Raw genomic sequence first — 23,275 nt, 5'->3', positions numbered from 1 at the left:
ACGTAACAGCAATGTGTGTAGTGTGAGGTAGATATGTATCGTTTGTTGTTACTTATACACGTTATAAATTATGACGTAACAGCAATGTGTGTAGTGTGAGGTAGATATGTATCGTTTGTTGTTACTTATACACGTTATAAATTATGACGTAACAGCAATGTGTGTAGTGTGAGGTAGATATGTATCGTTTGTTGTTACTTATACACGTTATAAATTATGACGTAACAGCAATGTGTGTAGTGTGAGGTAGATATGTATCGTTTGTTGTTACTTATACACGTTATAAATTATGACGTAACAGCAATGTGTGTAGTGTGAGGTAGATATGTATCGTTTGTTGTTACTTATACACGTTATAAATTATGACGTAACAGCAATGTGTGTAGTGTGAGGTAGATATGTATCGTTTGTTGTTACTTATACACGTTATAAATTATGACGTAACAGCAATGTGTGTAGTGTGAGGTAGATATGTATCGTTTGTTGTTACTTATACACGTTATAAATTATGACGTAACAGCAATGTGTGTAGTGTGAGGTAGATATGTATCGTTTGTTGTTACTTATACACGTTATAAATTATGACGTAACAGCAATGTGTGTAGTGTGAGGTAGATATGTATCGTTTGTTGTTACTTATACACGTTATAAATTATGACGTAACAGCAATGTGTGTAGTGTGAGGTAGATATGTATCGTTTGTTGTTACTTATACACGTTATAAATTATGACGTAACAGCAATGTGTGTAGTGTGAGGTAGATATGTATCGTTTGTTGTTACTTATACACGTTATAAATTATGACGTAACAGCAATGTGTGTAGTGTGAGGTAGATATGTATTGTTTGTTGTTACTGATACACGTTATAAATTATGATTATTTTGTTTTGTTATTGTAGCAAAATCACCGAGAGTACCAACACCAGATACCAAGCGTGTCCAGTCTAAAATTGGGTCACTAGCAAACACTACCCATACTCCAGGGGGTGGCAATGTATGTAACACTTAGTACCATAATAGCATGTTTGTATTGAAAGTGAGTTGTTACTTTCCTTCAGCAAGTTATCATGTCACATTTGTTTACGCCAAGTTTGTTTATCTCCTAAAAAATCCAGCATTAATGAGATTTTTATGTTTATCTTTCAAAAAATAGTATCTGTTGTCCTACCGTCCAACCGTTCATCCATCTGTCCATCTGTATGTCAATTCATCAATTTTTTCCATAAATTGCTGCATTTATGAATGACTGAGCGGATTTTGACCAAATTTGATCTGAAGCATTCTTCAATGATTGGGAATCAATTTTGTATAATCGGCAGGTTTCAGCCCCTTGCGAGGGTTGGCGGGGCTTGGTAAGGGAAATAAACTTAATTATTTAAACTCCTACACATCTTGTAGGAATTATTAAATTTTGCCCAAATTTTGTCTGAAGCATTCTTTGGTGAAGAGGAATTAATGTTATGTAAAAACGGGCTCAACCCCTTGGGGTGTGTGGGACTGGACCCTAAAGGGAAAATAGGGAAAATTTTTTCAAAATCGTATTCCTCCAGTAGGAATTTTTGGATTTTGCCTAAATTTGGTCTGAAGCAATCTTGGATGAAGGGAAATTAATTTTATATGACATTGGGTCTCAGCATCCTTGGGAGGAATGGTTAGGATCCAATAGGGGAATTATCAGTAAATCATTTAAAATCCCCTCTTATAGAAATGATTGTATTTTTCTCATATTCAGTCTAAAGCATTCTTGAATGAAGGAGAATCAAGTTTGAGGTCTTTGGGATCCCCCCCACCCCCAACTTTTCCTCCCGCAGGAATGATTTGAATTTGTCCAAATTGGGTCTGAAGCATTCTTGGGTGAAGAGATATTAATCATAATTTTATTTTAAGTCTTAACCCCCTAGGTTTGAAGGGGCAGGGCCTAATAGGGAAAATAGACATAACTCTTAAAAATCCATCATCTTCTGTAGAAATATCAGAATGCTATTCTAATTTAGTCTGAAGCTATATGGGTGAAGGGGGAATCAATTTTGCATAAATGGTGGGTTTTAGGGTGAGAGGGGTGGGGCCCAATTGGGGAAATAGAATAGATTATCCAATATCCTATCCCTCCTGTAGGAATGATTGGATTTTACCCAAATTTTGGTCAGAAGCATTCTTGGATATATAAGGGGAATAATTTGTTTTTTTATAAACAATGGGTCTCCGCTCCCTTTGGATGGAATGGGAAGAAATCCTCTCTAATTCTTCTCTTGTGGGAATGTCTTGATTCTGTCCTAATTGGTCTGAAACATAACTTGTTGAAAGGAACCTACCTGGTAATTTTGTAATCAGGAGTCAGATTTCTGAGATGTGGCCCAATAGGAGAATTGTAACTTCTGTAATATCCTTCTTCCATACATAGTTATTGTCCAAGTTAGATCTGAAGCGATTTACATGAATGTTGAATCCGACTTCTGTTTGACCACAAAGCTGGAACCCAGTAGGGAAATTATTTCAGAAATTATTTCTCATATTGAAATGCTTTGTTAAATGACTGAATAGTTGAGTAGTACTAGATGAATTATTTTCAGATTTCATGTTTGTTCCCCTTGGTTTTGGCTGGCTACAACTTTGTTTTGAGACTGAAAAATGACTTTGATGATAGGTGACTATCTTTGATTTCAACAGTTATTGTAAAACATCCATCAGTTGTGAATGAATAACATTCGACCATGAGTGTTTGTATGCTTATTTTTAAAATTGGTATAAATAAATTTTATTTCGAACCAATTTGTAGGTCAGCGATATGAGATGTGCATGTGAAAAGCAAAATGATGTATTTTACAGGTAAAAATATCCAATCAGAAAGTAGACTTCTCTACAGTGCAAGGCAGAATTGGGTCGAAGGCTAACCTAGACCACCGACCTAAAGGCGGGGACAAAAAGGTAACAAGTCAGAGTATTTGCCTCTGTATCACCACAAATTAGTCTATAGTCATTGTCTGTCATCAATGGGCCCCCAGCATTCACCATAATCACCAAGGTCCATAAACATTTTCAATATCTGTTTAAAAACGACAAAGTGGATTATACCAAATTGAACCACAAGCATCCTTGGGGCAATGTAGTTTACAATTGTGAAATTTGGGAATGGATCATGGGGCCAAGGGAGAGGCATCCAAAGGGGCAAAATAAACAAAATTTTTAACATCTTGTACACAGCGAGAAATGTCAGACCTTATTATAGAAATTCTATAACAGTTACAAACTTTACCAGATTGTGAAATAGTTTATTATAGACAATATATCAAAACCTGGATTCCCATATCTTTCTTGAATATTGTATACAAGTTTCAGGATCCAGTATATAAAACAGGTAGAACCAAAACGATCTAGGATAAATTAATGATAACCAAACAGAATGTATTTTGGGCTGTTACTGCTGCACACCAGTCTCAGTTCAATTATAATTATCATAAAGGGGGGTAACTTTTTTAAGTACTTTTGATTAATTGAGGCATTTGTTGGAATACTAGGCATATGGTTAAGAGATGAAAAGAAATGTATAGGTATAGTATAGTAAAGGTATAGGGGTAAATATGAGTCCAATTCTTACTTCTCGGTGAATATTATTACAAGAATCTCTGGTCAGGGTAGGAAACCACATAGTAGGGAAAATACCTTTTTACCAGATTAATTCTCTGGTTTGAAAATAAACATGGTTGGGGTAGGAGACAATGTATATAAAGAAGATACCTTTTTACAAATATATTCTAACTTACTGATTAAATGTTTATCTGCATAAGATTCCAAAATTGAATTTTGGTGAAAAATGATTAGGTGAAATCACTTATTTAGACATGGAGTAGAAGATAACATATTCCAATAAGGAGTATTCATATGATAAAATCAAACTTAAACAAAACAAACTATTAAACTATAAGTAAAATAGAAGATTGGCTTGACCCCTGTGCTCAGGCGATCCCAATCCAGTGACTTGTACAAGAGTTAGTTGATGACCAAAAAAAGCTTTACTGCGATCCCAAGGTGTGGAGTATGTAGCCAGAAACAGGCGACCCTGTTATGTTTAGAATAGAGATAATTGATCTCCAACTTGCCTAACTTGACTATACACTACGTATATGACTGGCTAATCCAACTCCCCACGACCTCTAACCTAACTACTATCAATAATATACATGATACATGAAAAAAATGGTATATACATGACTGAAAGGGACGATCCCCTGCAGACACATAAATCTGTAGCAAGTCTTAATTAATGTAAAAAGGTTAACATACATATAAATTGTGGGTAAAATTCCCCAAATTTCAAATCCAAATCAAATGCAATTAGTATCTTACTTGGGGAAAATACAGAGATTGTCCCAAAGGATAAACTAGTTAAAAAAAAAACACTATGAATAAGTTAGAAACACAATAAATACAATATTCAAGGAATGAAGGGTGTTTTAGACATTAGCTTAAATGATTATTTTCACCAAATATCTCATCATGTTTGTTCACCACAATGGAATGCATAAGTTATAATACTACACTTACTCCAAATGGCTTTTCCATAATTCATAGTCTCTCTGTTCCTCCTCATTACGCAATGTCTAATACTCTTGTCTCGCTCACTCGGATGCTTGATCATGTCATGTATAGATGTACAGACAACAAACGTCTGGTTTACTGAGAATACTGATATCCAAATGAATAGGAATTAATAGTAGCAAAAACTAGAGGTATTCCAGAGCAAGTCGTTAGGAATGAAAAAGGTTGGTCATTTGATAATGGAGGAGTCATTCATGGCAGTCTAAATATCAGGGAAATCAGATGAGTTTGCAATACTGGTCACTGGTAAATCAGTCCACCAGTCAGAAAGTAAGGCTGGAGAGTAACAGCTGGTACCAAAGACTGACAAAACACTGAAACAGTTACCTTTAGGCTAAAAATAGAAATATTTAGGTTTTAATATTATCATAACCCCTGGCAACATGAAGTTAATGTGGGTATACTGGAATCAGCTTGGTTGTCTGTCCATCCGTATGTCTGTAGACGATAATTGATGACTATAATCCTTATACATTGTAGATGTGCATAATCAATATCAGGTCACTTTTCAGAAAATTATCATTATGCCCCAATGGAAATGTATGAGGGCTGATTGATAAGTTATGAACCTTGTATGCTACAGTAAAAAAGGTGGGTGTTGGAATAACACCCATCCTGGAAGGCCTGTCACTGTTGCGACCCCAGAGATGGTCAATAAAGACCATAATATTGTTATGGCGAGTAACAGACAGATATATAGCCAGCACAGTTGGGATTTCACAAGAAAGATTGCATTCCATTCACAAGGAAGATCTTGCAATGAGAAAGCTCTCAGACCGTTGGGTGCCAAGACTTCTGACAGTTGATCAGAAAGAAGCACACCAGGTGGACTTTTTCAGGTGCTAATCTGAGCCTTTTAGAGGCAGATCCTGCTAACTTTCTACAGAGTTTTGTGACTATAGATGAAATGTTGGACCATCATTTCACCCCAGAGCCCAAATAACAGTCTAAACAATGGAAGTACCCTGGCTCACCCCCGCCAAGAAGCCAAAGACTGTTCCACCAGCTGGAAAGGTTATGACCTTGGTTTTCTGGGATACTAATGGTATTCTGGTTATAGATTATCTGCAAAAGTGACATACAGTCTATGGCACATTTTATGCATCACTTCTTAGGCAGTTAATAGGAAATATAAAAGTCAGCAGAAAACTCCGTAAAGTTCCACCAGGACAATGTGTTCACAAGTCTGTCACTGTCAGGGCTGCCATTAACGATTGTGACTTTGAATTGATTGAGCATCCACCTTATTAGCATGATTTCACTCGATCAGACTTTTATCTGTTTCGAAAATTGAAAAAGTCCATTTCCGGTACCTAATTTGAAAAATATAATGCAATATGTCTGCCAAAAGTAAAATCTTTTCACATTACAAAAGTGTATCAAGTTGAGTTATTTCCCCTTTCTGGAAACTTATGCCCCTTTGGGATTGAGTTATCTCCCCTTTTCAGCAACTTATGCCCCTTTAGGAACTCAGCAATGTACCAGCTTCTACTAAACCACTCTGTTGATTTTAACGAAACCTGCTGGCAATAATCCTCATACATTTTAGATGTGTGTAATCTTTATCAGGTTTAGTTTTTTCACCTTTTCACAAACTTGTATCTCCTCGCATTACTTTTAACATTTATGAAGAATTCTTTTCTTTGAAAATTTCTTACACCACTGCACTAGCAAATCAAATGTGACATTTTATGTTACTGGGTGAACAATTGGCCTAGAAAAGTGCTTGTCTCATATAAGATTAAATTATATTTATACAAACAGACCAACTCAATGAATTATCATACACATAATTCCTCCATATTTGTGTGTTGACTTCCTCATATTGGTTCACAATTTGTTTTCCATGGGCTTCCCTGAAATTTTTTACAAACATGTGCAGTAGAGGAGGGGGTGGGGTATGCGTTTTGGGGGGGGGGGGGGGTGTGTTAGAGGTATTTGTCATTTCTGGTTCTGCTTGTAACATTTACCTTATCCAAAAATGAAAATGTTGAACTGATATTTGAGATGATAATCAATAATCAGTGTCAATGCTTTCTATTTACAGAATGAAATTTAAATGTTAAGAACATAATGGCACTGTGTTAATTATTGTTTTGTGGAATCAAAAATTCCATAAACACTGTCAATTGAAACTGCTCTGTTCACCATTTTATTTCTACATGTAATGACTTTTTGTGCCAATTGATTTATTAATGTCTAGTGTAACTTCCAAACCATTGTATATCACGTAATTATAACAATCAATAAATGAAACAACCAATCTAAACAACAACAGAATCCTTGGTGTTGATGCTCCGTCCTTTTTCCACGTGTTAATACCTATTATCTCTATTATGGAGCCCTGTTAGAATACCTCGGTATCCACCTTGGGTTCTCTACTAATACATGTAACAACCTGCTGTACCTTTTGGATGTTGGATCATTCCACATTTTTGTATTTTCATTTACTAAATGAAATTAAGTCTTCTGCTGTGCTTTTACTCAACTTTAAGGAAATTCTTCAAAGCAAGGAAAATATGAAATAGTAGAAAAAAATGCCACAAGGTGTTGAAAGAATTGAAATTTTGAGGACTTGTCGTATTTGGATTCTTCTAGACCTTTGATACGGTATATACTAAATATATATGTACAATAAAAAACATGAACTAAATTCTGTTGCAATTAAAGTTTTAACTTTTTTAGCATAGATTGACTTGGTTATATGGCCATGCAATGCCAAAGTCTGGAGTAATATACACTGTCTATGCAATAATATGTGAATCCATTGAAGTTTCAGATTAAATTGAGCGTCTTCTTTGTTGGTAGATATAACAACTGGTTTTTCTCCAAATGTTTGTGATAGAATATTCAGATTTATTGTTTTTTAATCACTCTTTTCTTTCCTTTCTAGATTTTGTCCCAGAAACTTGAGTGGAAAGCTGAATCCAGGGTTGGCTCCCTTGACAATGCAAAACATGCACCAGGTGGCGGTAAAGTCAAAGTAGGCACCACTTACATCCATTTTTGAAATCTGGTCATCGGAATTCAAATGCTTTAGCATATATATTTACGCCTAGATAATTTGATAGAAGATTGAGAGAAAATGTATTATAGAGCTGGGTTAATTCGTCAGATGTGAAGACAGATTGCATTATATCAGGCTTGGAATATCTGTTTAGAGATCGAGACAGACTGTGTCACAGATTGCATTATATCAGGCTTGGAATATCTGTTCAGAGATTAAGACAGACTGTGTCACAGATTGCATTATATCAGGCTTGGAATATCTGTTCAGAGATTAAGACAGACTGTGTCACAGATTGCATTATATCAGGCTTGGAATATCTGTTCAGAGATTAAGACAGACTGTGTCACAGATTGCATTATATCAGGCTTGGAATATCTGTTCAGAGATTAAGACAGACTGTGTCACAGATTGCATTATATCAGGCTTGGAATATCTGTTCAGAGATCGAGACAAACTGTGTCACAGGTTTGATGGCCTCAAGAGATTTAGACCGACCGTGTCACAGGTTTGACGGCCTCAACAGAGATTTAGACAGACTGTGTCACAGGTTTGATGGCCTCAACAGAGATTTAGACCGACCGTGTCACAGGTTTGACGTCCTCAACAGAGATTTAGACAGACTGTGACACAAGTTTGACGACCTCAACAGAGATTTAGACAGAGTGTGACACAAGTTTGATGTCCTCAACAGAGATTTAGACAGACTGTGACACAAGTTTGACAACCTCAACAGAGATTTAGACAGACTGTGACACAGGTTTGACGACCTCAACAGAGATTTAGACAGACTGTGACACAAGTTTGACGTCCTCAACAGAGATTTAGACAGGCTGTGACACAAGTTTGACAACCTCAACAGAGATTTAGACAGACTGTGACACAGGTTTGACGACCTCAACAGAGATTTAGACAGACTGTGACACAAGTTTGACGTCCTCAACAGAGATTTAGACAGACTGTGACACAAGTTTGACAACCTCAACAGAGATTTAGACAGACTGTGACACAGGTTTGACGACCTCAACAGAGATTTAGACAGACTGTGTAACAGGTTTGACGGCCTCAACAGAGATTTAGACCGACTGTGTAACAGGTGTGGACAACCTGATCAGAGGTTTTATATACAGGACAGGCCTGGATTAAATGATCAGAACTTGTATTTTAAGTCTGAATGATCCTATCAGAGGTTGAGATAAACTGTATTATAGGTTTAGAATATCTCATCAATTAGTTTAAAACACTGCTAGTTATTGATGACATTAATTTGACCAAATTTTATTGGAAAGGGATTCAATGTTATATAAATGTTAGGTCTGCCATATTCATTAGAGAAGTTGCACGGTTTAGAATTTATCATGGACTAAACATTGCTCTGAGAATGTCTGATATATGAAAGTCATGAAATTTATTTAATCGTGTGGCTGTTGCACCTCCCCATCTAGGTTTAACATTTCTTTCGGTCATTGGATTATCCTCAGTCGCTTCTTGTGCTTAAAAATTTAGACACTTTGCATCACATGTCGTAGAATGAAGAAACAGCTGTATGATGTAACATCACTAACATGTCCTAGAATGAAGAAACAGCTGTATGTTGATTAATTCATTGTTTGACTTTATTGTATTTGTATTTAAATGTGCTATTAACTTATTAACTTGTGTGTCATTTGTGTACTATGTGAACCCCACCCATCCCCAAGGGCTTGAGGGACTGGGCCGAAAAGAGAAAATTTAGCATTTATTTTTTCAAATATCCTTCCTTTTTCGTAAGAACGATTGGATCTTGTCCTAATTTTGCCTGAACTATTTTCAATAAAAGGACATAAATTTTGTGTTAACATTGTGTCCTGGCCTCCTGCTCTCCTGGTTGTTAAGTTTTCATATGTTAACAGGATCAGACAACAGGCAATGCCTATGTAAGTCACTCTAAATCTGCAATACATTATAGCCATCATCTGGGCTAAAGCAGGTAAGGGGAGGTAACTCTAGTTTGTTATGGAACATAAAGTACTTGTTAGATTAATATATCATAAGTATGCAAAAAATATGAATTTTATTTATATTTTATTATACATGAAGCCAAGGATACAGGTCCTGAAGTCTGTGACTTTCTGCCCCCTTGATTTGAGAGGAGGACCCAACAATGGAAATAGAGCAAATACTTTTTAATCCTTCTTCTGTTTGAATGATACACTTTTGTGCAAGTTTGATCTGAAGCATTTCTAGTTATAGGGGCTCAATTTTGTACAAATGAAGGATCAGACCCCTTGGGGCCAGATTGGCAGAATTAGGTATGAAAAAGGAAAAAGAAAAAATTTTGGCCAGTAACATTGTTGGTTTCAGGTGATTTAATTTTGTATGAATCAAAGGTCTGTTTCCCTTTGGTAAAATATTTAAAAAATCCTTCTCTCTCTGTTTTTCCACTTTCATCATAGAAACAACTGTCCAGCCAAGCCGTAGGTCAGTTACATGTACTGTAGGTTTCATGAGTTACGTCCCTTTACCAGAAGTTGTGCATTATTTCCATCAATGTTACCAAACAGCTCAGCATCGGGTAGCAGGACTTTTTTCAACAGTGCCACAGCTATCCAATCCAGTGCTTACCTGTACACATGGTTTATGTATTACCATGACACTGCCACAGCAATCCAGCCCAGTACCAATATATTCTCAGGAGCTTGCACAACACAACACTGCCACAGCAATCCCTCAGGAGCTTGCACAACACAACACTGCCACAGCAATCCAGCCCAGTACCAATATATTCTCAGGAGCTTGCACATCACAACACTGCCACAGCAATCCCTCAGGAGCTTGCACAACACAACACTGCCACAGCAATCCAGCCCAGTACCAATATATTCTCAGGAGCTTGCACATCACAACACTGCCACAGCAATCCCTCAGGAGCTTGCACAACACAACACTGCCACAGCAATCCAGCCCAGTACCAATATATTCTCAGGAGCTTGCACAATACCACAACACTGCCACAGCAATCCAGCCCAGTACCAATATATTCTCAGGAGCTTGCACAATACCACAACACTGCCACAGCAATCCAGCCCAGTACCAATATATACTGTGGAGCTTGCACATCACAACACTGCCACAGCAATCCAGCCCAGTATCAATATATTCTCAGGAGCTTGCACAATACCACACTGCCACAGCAATCCAGCCCAGTACCAGTATATTCTCAGGAGCTTGCACAACACAACACTGCCACAGCAATCCAGCCCAGTACCAATATATTCTCAGGAGCTTGCACATCACAACACTGCCATAGCAATCCAGCCCAGTACCAGTATATTCTCAGGAGCTTGCACAACACAACACTGCCACAGCAATCCAGCCCAGTACCAATATATTCTCAGGAGCTTGCACATCACAACACTGCCACAGCAATCTAGCCCAGTACCAGTATATTCTCAGGAGCTTGCACAACACAACACTGCCACAGCAATCCAGCCCAGTACCAATATATTCTCAGGAGCTTGCACAACACAACACTGCCACAGCTATCCAGCCCAGTACCAATATATTCTCAGGAGCTTGCACAATACCACAACATTGCCACAGCTATCCAGCCCAGTACCAATATATTCTCAGGAGCTTGCACAATACCACAACATTGCCACAGCAATCCAGCCTGACATTAACTTATATCATGGCCATTTAGTCAGCCTATAGAGCAAAGACTAATTAAGTCTAATGTATCCTCCACAGCCTCGGACATATCGTCTAGCATTGGGTTTTCTGGGCAACAACCCAAACCATCCCTGTATATCAGGCCCTATCCCAGAATTGTGTCTCCATACAACCTCTGCCTGCAAAGCTCACCTCACAACTCACTATAGAAATATCTTGTACACTCCCTTTCACTTGGAAACACCTTATAATCCATTTATACCTTCTATGTATAAAACATTATAATCTGTGTCACCTTTCTTTATAGTTAAAACTCCTGTATATTTCATAAACCATAGCATAGTCTGTTTTTATAACAGTTTTTACTTTGAATATAGAATATGTATAAAGTGTATCGAACAAAAAAGTACAGAACAGTCACCATTTGAAAGTAGTTTGAAAAAATTTGAAAAGTTAGTGTTGAAAATCAATTAAGAATGGCAAGTATTCACGTTTTACTTAATTTCCATCAATCAAATCATATACAGCCTCTGAAAATCATTATACACAAAAAATATATCAATTATGGCACATCTATGTTGAATGGAATTTCCAATTATTTAAGAGATCTCCATTTGCAAACAATGTGACTATCATCAAATGGATTAAAAAAACAACATATCAAATAACAACATCAGACACTTTGTCTATTTTTTTTTTGTCTTTTATTTACACTAGATAACGAATGAAAAGGTTGCCTGGAAACGAGAGTCAAGAATCGGGTCATTGGATAATATGAAGCATTCTCCCGGAGGTGGCGATGTTAAAGTATGCTGATTTTCCTGATGTTCCTTCAATGTGTATGAATGTGTCTTTGTGTGTTATGTAAAATAGAATGGGATATTTTATAACTTCAGCAGAATAATATAAAATTACACTAAAGTGCAATGTAAGCTGCTTAGGATGTAGTTATTTTATTCATGATTCTGAAAATAGAGAAAACTCCTGTAATTGTAGGCTCGTTTTCATCAAATATTATAGCAAGATATAAATTTACCGTTAAAAGTATATTCTTCATACTGAGTACTTCTTCTGTTGGGCTACAGGTATTCCTTTTCTCCAGATTTCTTTAGAAGCTTCCTGGAGGGAATTTCAGGGAAAACAATTTTGTAGGAATGGTTGGTCTTAGGCCCCATGACATAAAAATGGGATATTAATGGTATGAAAGTGAATTAGTACTACATAAAGAAAAAAGTTATCTTGTTATTATGAGTTACACTATCTCGTCATGATGACTTGTGCTATCTCGTTATTATGGTTAAAGATATTTCATGATTACAAGTTAGCTAGCTATCTCTTTAGTGACTATACAAAGTATACAATATGACTAGGATAAATTACAGACAAAATGAATCCTAGGCATCAGTCACATGATACAATTAATAACAAAGTGATGTCACAAGAAGTGAATTGTGAACCACATTTTTTATGTATCATTAAACCATCATTTACTTATCTAAATGTTAAAAAAAAACCTGTTTTGTGGCTGTGTATTTAACTTCCTTTTAACAGCCGAAGTAATGTGTAGATGTAGAGTATGCTTGTATGGTTGTATGTGTGATGGAGGCAGTATGTTGTAGTAATATCTCACTTATAAGTACTATGCAAAGACACCCGACACAGTGTTCCACTTGGTCAAGTTATGATGACAATGACTTAGCCAGGTGCTGCGTTTACACTAAATGCTAAACTTTTAACAGGGAATATACACTAAAATCATCAGGACCTTGCTGTTGGATTCATCACCTGGGCAAACTTTCATTACCACAGCCAAAATTGAAATATGATCAGTGAAGGATCTGAGTTCACAATGCAGGGGTTCCCACATTAGTTGCCTCTCACGATATACAGTGCATACGCATAAGTTAGTGTTCATATCTCGTAATGATGAACATTTTATCTTCCAAAACAGGTATTGATATGGTCTGTAACTTCACAGAAAATACCCATATCTGACCACAATACGCAGAAAATATCATGATTTTGGTTGGTCGGACACAGGCTTGTAACCCAATTCATTAAAGAATTCCTAATTTTGGCAGTGAAGAGAAGTAACTGACCAGATCCATACCTGGTTTTGATGAAAAAGTATTCACGTTTTCGTGTTACAGAGGGTTTGAACTGACATGCCCTAAAAAGTTGATTGTGGAGTTCTGTACCTTTTCGTTACATATACATATGTACTTTTTTATTAGTGAGCTAATTGCCTTTGGTCTTGCAGACAAACGTTGTAAACAGGACATTAAATCCAGTTTATGAAGTAGACAAAACATTAACAGGTCAAACCCTGTGTTTTAGTTATATATAAACAGTATGGTTTGTGTTTTAGTTATATATAACCAGCATGGTTTGTGTTTTAGTTATATATAACCAGTATTGTTTGTGTTTTATTTATATATAACCAGCATGGTTTGTGTTTTAGTTATATATAACTAGCATGGTTTGTGTTTTAGTTATATATAACCAGTATGGTTTGTGTTTTAGTTATATATAACTCGTATGGTTTGTGTATTAGTTATATATAACTAGTATGGTTTGTGTTTTAGTTATATATAACTAGTATGGTTTGTGTTTTAGTTATATATAACCAGTATGGTTTGTGTTTTAGTTACATATAACTAGCATGGTTTGTGTTTTAGTTATATATAACTAGTATTGTTTGTGTTTTAGTTATATATAACTAGCATGGTTTGTGTTTTAATTATGTATAACCAAAATGGTTTGTGTTTTAATTATGTATAAGCAAAATGGTTTGTGTTTTTGTTATATATAACTCGTATGGTTTGTGTTTTAGTTATATAACTAGTAAATAACTAGTTATGTGTAACCTGCAGTGTTGTTTGTGTTGCAGATTGAGACAGCCAAATTAGACTTTAAGGAGAAGGCTGCATCAAAAGTGGGATCTAAAGATAATATAGATCACAAAGCTGGTGGCGGGGACAAAAGAGTATGTAAATGAACAGACTGTATTTTTATGCCACCTGAGACAATGTCCTGTGATAACCTGTTGTAACAATGTCTTTCTGGCACTATGTATTGTTAAATTTTAGCAGTTTTTGACTGGAAATTCCTGAACCTGTTTTAACAAAACCTTCTATTGATGACTTAATGTGACCTGAGGACTAGGGCCAAAAAGGGTCAGATTAACTGAAATTATTAAAATCTTCTTTCAGTATCCTAATTGTTCCCCATTTTTAAGATCCTTCCTCAATCAAAGTCCAATATTCTGATTTAAGTCTTTCCTGCAGATATATGCTGATGTACACAGAAACAAAATTATAATCTTAAAATCATCACATTGTATTGGAAGTATTTGTGCAGTTATCTTTAACAAAACCTCGCTCTTTTTTCAGATTGAAACAAGGAAGTTAGATTTCAAAGACAAGGCTACATCCAAAGTTGGTTCAAAAGATAATGCTTCACATAAACCAAAAGGAGGTGATAAAAAGGTGAGTGACTGGTGCCATTAGATAGAATCTCTTACTATATCAGTGTTCTTGTCACTTTTCATTAAATGGTTTTCTATTAACTCGCCTGCCCCTTGGACATGTAAGCATACACTAGTATGCTGGATCTGCTATCTATCTGTTGTCAGACAACTTCTCTTAATCAATTCTTTCTAAGTACTATGGTATTGTATAGTTTCCTGGAATAAACCAATCAAGGTACAGAGTGCTTCAAAAAATGCAAAATATGATGTAGAACTATATTTAAGCTTACATTGGTAAGGTTAGAAATTAAATTCATCCAAAGTATTGGAATTGTACAGAGTGTAACAAAATGAAACCATAAAAAATCCCCCAAGATACTATATACTGAACCTTTGATAATTTCAGGCTATTCAACTGTGAGACAAGTCAGCTTTTTTCACCAGTTTAGTATTTTACCTGTTGTCTAAAATATCTCATTTAATTCATGATGAAATAAGTTTTGAAAAATTGTTGATAAACACTTCCAATAGCATAACAAAACATAAACATATACATGTACATCACATATTGTCAGAAGCTCATTATTAGAGGTATGTCGTAATCTTCTGACACCAGGAACAACTTGTGATAATCTACCAGCCCTTTATGGCTAACAAAGTGTCAGTATATAGGCCAGTTTACTCAGTCATTGAAGAGAGTGCACCTACACATCCAGTCAAAGTTCTATGTACAGTACTACCTGACAATGGGATTACGATAGCCTGCTATTATTGCCTCTGTACAGTACTACCTGACAATGGGATTATGATAGCCTCCTATTATTGTCTCTGTACAGTACTGTACAGTGATGTGGGATTACCCAGTTACCATAGCCTGCTATTATTGTCTCTGTACAGTACTGTACAGTGATGTGGGATTACCCAGTTACCATAGCCTGCTATTATTGTCTCTGTACAGTACTGTACAGTGATGTGGGATTACCCAGTTACCATAGCCTGCTATTATTGTCTCTGTACAGTACTGTACAGTGATGTGGGATTACCCAGTTACCATAGCCTGCTATTATTCTCTGTACAGTACTGTACAGTGATGTGGGATTACCCAGTTACCATAGCCTGCTATTATTGTCTCTGTACAGTACTGTACAGTGATGTGGGATTACCCAGTTATGATAGCCTGCTATTATTGTCTCTGTACAGTACTACCTGACAATGGGATTACGATAGCCTGCTATTATTGTCTCTATACAGTACTGTACAGTGATGTGGGATTTCCCAGTTACGATAGCCTGCTATTATTGTTTCTGTACAGTACTACCTGACAATGGGATTACGATAGCCTGCTATTATTGTCTCTGTACAGTACTGTACAGTGATGTGGGATTTCCCAGTTACGATAGCCTGCTATTATTGTCTCTGTGCAGTACTACCTGACAGTGGGATTACGATAGCCTGCTATTATTGTCTCTGTACAGTACTACCTGACAATGGGATTACGATAGCCTGCTATTATTGTCTCTGCGGAGCGAGGATAATTAATAACTTGATATGGATTAATGTTTAATTTCTTACGTACCATATTTGCTCAACAGTATGTCACTCCAAGTTATGAAAAGGTGCTATTTACTTGTGTGTCCTTTGAACAATCTTTTACATGCCATGATATTTAATCAATGATAATGGCGTCCCGTGTGATGTTTACAGATGCCATTGTAGTAATGGCATTAAGTTAGATCTAATATATGATATGGTGGAAACAAGCGGGGGAAATCCAATCACTTGTATAATGACTTCATCCATTCCCAAAGTGCCACTTTCCATTATAAGTATACAAGCATGAGAAACACGGTCATTTCATTTAAAATCAATATTTAAAATACATCTACTGAGTAAGAACGCATGGTCAATTTCTCATTGATTTCTTTTTTAAAGTTTTGTTTTTTATATTTCATGAATAAAATGTTTTCTTTTAAGATAAATGTGCATGTTTTCATTTAAACTTGAGTTGTGAATTTGTTGTGTTTGTTCAGGTAGAAATATTGGGTCATCAACTAGAGGCATGTACTTGAAAACGTCGATATATTCTACCTCAATGTATCAAAGTTTTTGTCCGATCCTGAATTTAGTTCCTATATATTACTACTAACTTAACTCTATAGAAATCAAACTTTTCGATATATTGAAGTATTTTTTTGCATGCAGTTAGCTACGATAACTTAGTCATTGACACCTCATGATTCAAACAAAACATTTACCTGTACAGTACTATACAGGTAGTTTTGAAATCTTGATGTATCAAAGGTTTTTTGGTAGTCCCTTGAACTTTCAATACATCAAAGTTTGACTGTATATGTGTAATATACACACCATGTATATACCTGTCAGTTATTTTTATGGTTAAGTGAAGTGTTTCACTATTTTCTTACCATTTAACTTTCTCTCCCCCCCAAATATTTTTTTGCCCCTGCAATAAAATTAGAGGGCATAAAGCATTGCCCATTGTCTGTCCCTGGTCCCATCCCTGGTCCAATTCCATACCTGGTCCCATTCCATCCCTGGTCCCATCCCATCGTGTCATGTCCAGTCCTGTCTTGTCTGTCCCAATTCAATGTAAACACCTATTAACAACTTAATTGTTTGAAATATTGAAAATGGTAAAGTGAAGTCGCCTAAAGTTCCATTTTCAATGAAGTTTTTTTGCTTAAATCTTAATCAGTTTGCTTAATTTTGGTCCTTGGCCTGTACTCATAATTGACCTATGCTTAAAGTTTGACCAAAATATTTTAGACAATAAATAAAACAAATTCTTTAAAACCTTTGTTTGGAATTGATGACATTGGTGGTGAAGAGAACTTAGTTCAAACAGTACATCAAACCCCGTTTGAGAAGAGGGGTGAGGTTTAATAGTTGACATGGATACAAGTGTTTTAAATACTTTTCCTTGTGTTTAAATTAATTAATTTCAGCAAACTAGAAGCCAGATAATAAACACAGGCCCTATGGGCTCTTGTTATTCACTGGTTTAAAAAGATTTTCATTTTGAAATTGTCAGCAAGTTGATATTGAGTAACATAAACCACATCAAGTTTCAAGGTCACTGGGGTCAAACAGTTCATTACTTACTGAAAATCCTAGTTGATACACTTTACCAGTGGTATACTGGGATGGAAAAATATCAAGTTTCCAAAGGTCAATGAATTCAACTTTATGATTTAACATCACAGAGAATAGTTTTTTGGGAAGCTGGCTGTTTGTGTACTACTGTGCTTTATATGGATGTGATACAAAAGGCCTGCTATATTTTTCAGTGAGGTCACTACTAGTTCTACAGTGATATTCTGCCACAAAATGATACTGAATGTTGACAATGTGATAAACCAATCAATCGCCCAAAGAAGGCCAAGCAGCAATATTTCTGGCCATTATAGCTGGAACGAAAACCTTTCAAGTTTGTTTTAATGGATGACCAATCATAATCTTTATGTAACGTGTCTTGATATGTAATAGTCAGGTTGTACTTTGGCATCAAGGGTTTGATACCAATAACAAGTAAGGGGTCACCTGCCTTATCATAAGGCTTTTCCCCAGGTACGCTGGGTCACCTGCCTGACCATATGGCTTTACCCTGGGTACTCTAGGGTCACCTGCCTGACCATATGGCTTTACCCTGGGTACTCTAGGGTCACCTGCCTGACCATATGGCTTTACCCTGGGTACTCTAGGGTCACCTGCCTGACCATATGGCTTTACCTTGGGTACTCTGGGGTCACCTGCCTGACCATATGGCTTTACCCTGGATACTCTGGGGTCACCTGCCTGACCATATGGCTTTACCTTGGGTACTCTAGGGTCACCTGCCTGACCATATGGCTTTACCCTGGGTACTCTAGGGTCACCTGCCTGACCATATGGCTTTACCTTGGATACTCTGGGGTCACCTGCCTGACCATATGGCTTTACCTTGGGTACTCTAGGGTCACCTGCCTGACCGTATGGCTTTACCATGGGTAGTCTGGGTCACCTGCCCGACTATGTGGGGTTTCCACAGGTACACTTGTGTCACCTGCCTGAACATGTTGGTTTCCCCAGTTACTCTGGGATCACCTGCTTGACCATATGACTTTTCCCAAGGTACTCTGGGGTTACTTGTCTGACTATGTGGGGTTTCCCCTGGTACTGTGGGGTCACCTGCCTGAACATCTTGGTTTCCCCAGGTACTGTGAGGTCACCTACCTGTCCATATGGCTTTGCCTTGGGTACTCTGGGGTCATCTGCCTGACCATATGGTTTTTATCTTGGGTACTCTGGGTCACCCGCCTGACTATGTGGGGTTTCCACGGGTACACTTGTGTCACCTGCCTGAACAGGTTGATTTCCCCTGGTACTCTGAGGTCACCTACCTGACAATATGACTTTACACTGGGTACACTTGTGTCACCTGCCTGAACAGATTGGTTTCCCCAGGTACTCTGGGATCACCTGCCTGACCAAATGGCTTTAACCTGGGTACTCTGGGGTCACCTGCCTGACCATATGGCTTTACACTGGATACTCTGGGGTCACCTGCCTGACCATATGGCTTTACCCTGGGTACTCTAGGATCACCTGCCTGACCATATGGCTTTACCTTGGGTACTCTGGGTCACCTGCCCGATTATTTGGGTTTCCACAGGTACACTTGTGTCACCTGCCTGAACATGTTGGTTTCCCCAGTTACTCTGGGATCACCTGCCTGACCATATGACTTTTCCCCTGGTACTCTGGGGTTACTTGTCTGACTATGTGGGGTTTCCAGGGGTACACTTGTGTCACCTGCATGAACAGGTTGGTTTCCCCTGGTACTCTGAGGTCACCTGCCTGACCATATGGCTTTACACTGGGTACACTTGTGTCACCTGCCTGAACAGATTGGTTTCCCCAGGTACTCTGGGATCACCTGCCTGACCAAATGGCTTTACCCTGGGTACTATGGTGTCACTTGTCTGACTATGTGTAGTTTCCCTGCATACTCTGGAGTCACTTGTCTGACTATGTGGGGTTTCCCTGCATACTCTGGGGGTCACTTGTCTGACTATGTGGGGTTTCCCCTGGTACTCTGGGGTCACTTGTCTGAATATGTGGGGTTTCCCTGCTTACTGTGGGGTCACTTGTCTGACTATGTGGGGTTTCCCTGCATACTCTGGGGTCACTTGTTTGACTATGTGGGGTTTCCCCTGGTACTCTGGAGTCACTTGTCTGACTATGTGGGGTTTTCCCTGGTACTATGGGGTCACTTGTCTGACTATGTGGGGTTTCCCTTGGTTATCTGGAGTCACTTGTCTGACTATGTGGGGTTTCCCCTGGTACTCTGGAGTCACTTGTCTGACTATGTGGGGTTTCCCCTGGTACTCTGGGGTCACTTGTCTGACTATGTGGGGTTTCCCTTGGTTATCTGGAGTCACTTGTCTGACTATGTGGGGTTTCCCCTGGTACTCTGGGGTCACTTGTCTGACTATGTGGGGTTTCCCCTGGTACTCTGGGGTCACTTGTCTGACTATGTGGGGTTTCCCTTGGTTATCTGGAGTCACTTGTCTGACTATGTGGGGTTTCCCTGATATTTATTAAGCAAAGCTTACAGGAAATCAATTAATCATTAGTTGTAAATGTTTGTTTAACGTATTGCTTGTTGGTTGTGTTATCCAGATAAAACAGGACTACAGGATTTTAAAGCTTACTTTCACATTTTTCTCCAGTATATTTAGTGTTATGTGAGAAAACATGTAACAGCTTCATTGATTGTATATCCTGTTATAACATTTCTGAATAGACATGTGCTTGTACTTTAAACAATGTTTGGTTACAGTACTCCCAGTGCTTTGATTTACGAGCATATTGAATATTTCCTGATGTAAACATAAACATCCAATGAACATAAATGGTGAATAAAAAATGGAAACAAGCAAATGAATAAAAGGGAGGTAAAAACCACAAATGGAAAACGATTGATAAAAAAAATCACAACTAAAAAGTCTTTGTGGGAATGTTAGTGCTGTATGGTCTGTATTACAATCGTTCTCATTGCCAGTTAATGATGAGGATACAGACCTCCTTTGTTTATATTGGATTCTTGACTGTACTAGAATCCATATAAACAGAGTTTTATTGCTGACACAACCAAACCTTTATCAACGCTTCTTACTACCATTCTTAGTGTATCTAATCATGGCTACAATTTATTGTGATAACGTTTACTCAAGAAGTGGAATTACTTGTATGTGAATTTCAAAGAACTTCAAAGAGTTTCTAACCAATCTTGAACACCTGCTTCTGTAAACCATTTTTTCTATTAGAACGTTTTTCTACTTGGTACACTACCCTATTCCAAGTTGAAGGAACACATTCATCCTCTTGTTATGAGATCTCTCTTTCCAAAGGAAGGTGAAGAATGATGTTACAAATATGTGTCTGTAAACTGTTTTGAATCATTTTGTGAAAAATATTCAGAAGAAGAAAATTGATGAAGTGATTCCTGGTGGAGAATATCATTGTCTTACAACAGACCTATATCTAAGGGAACAAACTGTGTGCTTTCTTTGCTGACTGATCACAGGAATTCATTGAAGAGCTTGTCAGAATTGGTCACAAAGACCTTGCAAAGTCTTTCAATTTCACCCAGATATATATTGATGTCTTATCTTTAAATAGCACAAAATTTATTGACTGTTTATCATATATACCCAAACACATAGGAAGTTAAAGAGACAGCAGGCTCTTCTACATCGGCCACTTACCTCGTCTTTCCCTACAACAAAATCAGCAGAAACAGCCTTGTACCCACACTGTATGATGGGATGGTTTTGATTTTCCTGCTGTTGTAAATATTCCATTTTTTGAGAGCAACAGGTTAGTATACCTGTTGGTTCTATTGTTGATGAAGCAGAAGATACTTAGCCTTCCGGAACACCTGTTCTTATTCTCATTGAACTTTTTCAGGAGTCTTCATGTAAATCTTTCTTTGTTACAGTTTGTCTTAGTTTTATTGAATTTAAGTTTGGGTTATGACTGTTGATATACTGTTATTTTCTTTGTTGTATTGTTTATTAAGATATGTTACAAATTAATTGTCAACATTTCATGCATTTCTCTACTGTATCACAAAAGATCACATCCAGTGTATTAGCGTGCATCTCAAGTTCAAGTGAAATGTGAACCTGTTGACTACTTCTTTTTGAGGATAATATAGCCAGTTACTATTTATAGAGAGGTCATTTTGTCAGGTTGTTAAGACTATGTGATTTAATGAGAGTGACATGAGGAGTCCAATTTACTTGGTTGGTAATTATCAAATTTAAGTACTGAATGAAAAGTAGTTTATTTTTCAGCAATTCATCGATAAAACACTGCACTCAAAAACTCAGCTACCTTTATATCAATATATAATTCAGGCTGCACATTCTATATATCTTATAAATTATAATTTGTATTGATATTCAAACTCCCATACACCGGTATTGGTAACCTATCAATTTACCTGAAGGTTGGCTAATAGTTCTAAGGAAAAAGACCTTTGAGTTTAATGTTATGTTGCCCTCCTGAACAAATAATTATTTCAAGTGGTGTTGAACTGTTGAAGGCTGTACCTATTGTTGATTAACAATGATATTGGTGTATTTGAAAAATTAATCAATATTGTTTGAAGGAGGGTAATGTAAGAAAATTGTAAGTTTGGGTTGTTCAAAGTACAAGCTGTGTTAATATGAACAGATGTTTTATATGTACATAAATGTACCTGTAGTGTTGGTATGTATAGAGATAAGGTGGTACTAGTCCAAGTATCCACACCTGGCGTATTTGACCAGGTAACACAGTATGTTGCCGATACGTTGTTAGATAATAAGGCCTATGACCCCATGGGATCTGTTATATTGACACCCCCTAATAATAACAGCCTAGACACCCAGTAACACTAACTGAGCTATGGGCACCCTGCCTATACTTAATTATCTGCTATCAAATCTGCACAGCTTACTTTAGCTCCATTAAAGCTAATCAGCCTTATCATCAATAATCATAAACCAATTTATTCTATCTTTTTCTTACTTTCCTTGTCGTTATCAGGTTTAAGGACCACTCCCAGTCCATTAAACAAACGATTGATTATTAAGTATTGTGTAGCATTCAAGCTGACAAATCTATTAAAACAAAACTTGCCAATTGGTGTGGAATGTAATTACTACTAACAATGAATAACGATCTAGATATGTATACATGTGTGTAGAGCCAATAAAATTAGAAACAAAAGTAGCTAGAACTAAGTCAGTACAACCACTTACACATGAAGATTTAGGTAGTGATTACACAGGTAGGTAGGTAAGTAAGACTTCAAACAGGTATTGATTAACCACACAACTTTTCCTTTACACATTAAAAGGAACAATTCAGTTTTGAATGGGATTAGAACCTTTGTAAGAAATGCTGTTTGTATACATTTTTAAAGGTCTGAAAGTCTGAATGGTCTGACCATGAAAAGGTGATTACAGGTAGGGCAGTTATACTACCTGACAACAAGGTAA

General features: G+C 37.1%; 1 protein-coding gene across 1 annotated transcript in view; it reads left to right on the top strand.

Moving 5' to 3' along the window:
- The window catches only part of LOC132556895 (microtubule-associated protein 2-like), a 77,436-nt gene that overhangs the window by 27,265 nt on the left and 26,896 nt on the right, over positions 1-23,275 (top strand). The window contains exons 4-9 of the mRNA XM_060221350.1: positions 900-994; positions 2,827-2,925; positions 7,490-7,579; positions 11,972-12,061; positions 14,145-14,240; positions 14,647-14,742. Coding sequence (XP_060077333.1) covers positions 900-994; positions 2,827-2,925; positions 7,490-7,579; positions 11,972-12,061; positions 14,145-14,240; positions 14,647-14,742 — 566 coding nt within the window. The remainder of the gene's footprint in view (positions 1-899; positions 995-2,826; positions 2,926-7,489; positions 7,580-11,971; positions 12,062-14,144; positions 14,241-14,646; positions 14,743-23,275) is intronic.

Source organism: Ylistrum balloti, unplaced genomic scaffold (assembly GCF_031769215.1).
Source record: "Ylistrum balloti isolate Yb309-2 unplaced genomic scaffold, AGI_CSIRO_Ybal_v1 Utg370598, whole genome shotgun sequence".
In the NCBI taxonomy this organism is placed as follows: Eukaryota; Metazoa; Mollusca; class Bivalvia; order Pectinida; family Pectinidae; genus Ylistrum; species Ylistrum balloti.
This window is presented reverse-complemented; position numbering and strand designations above follow the sequence as displayed.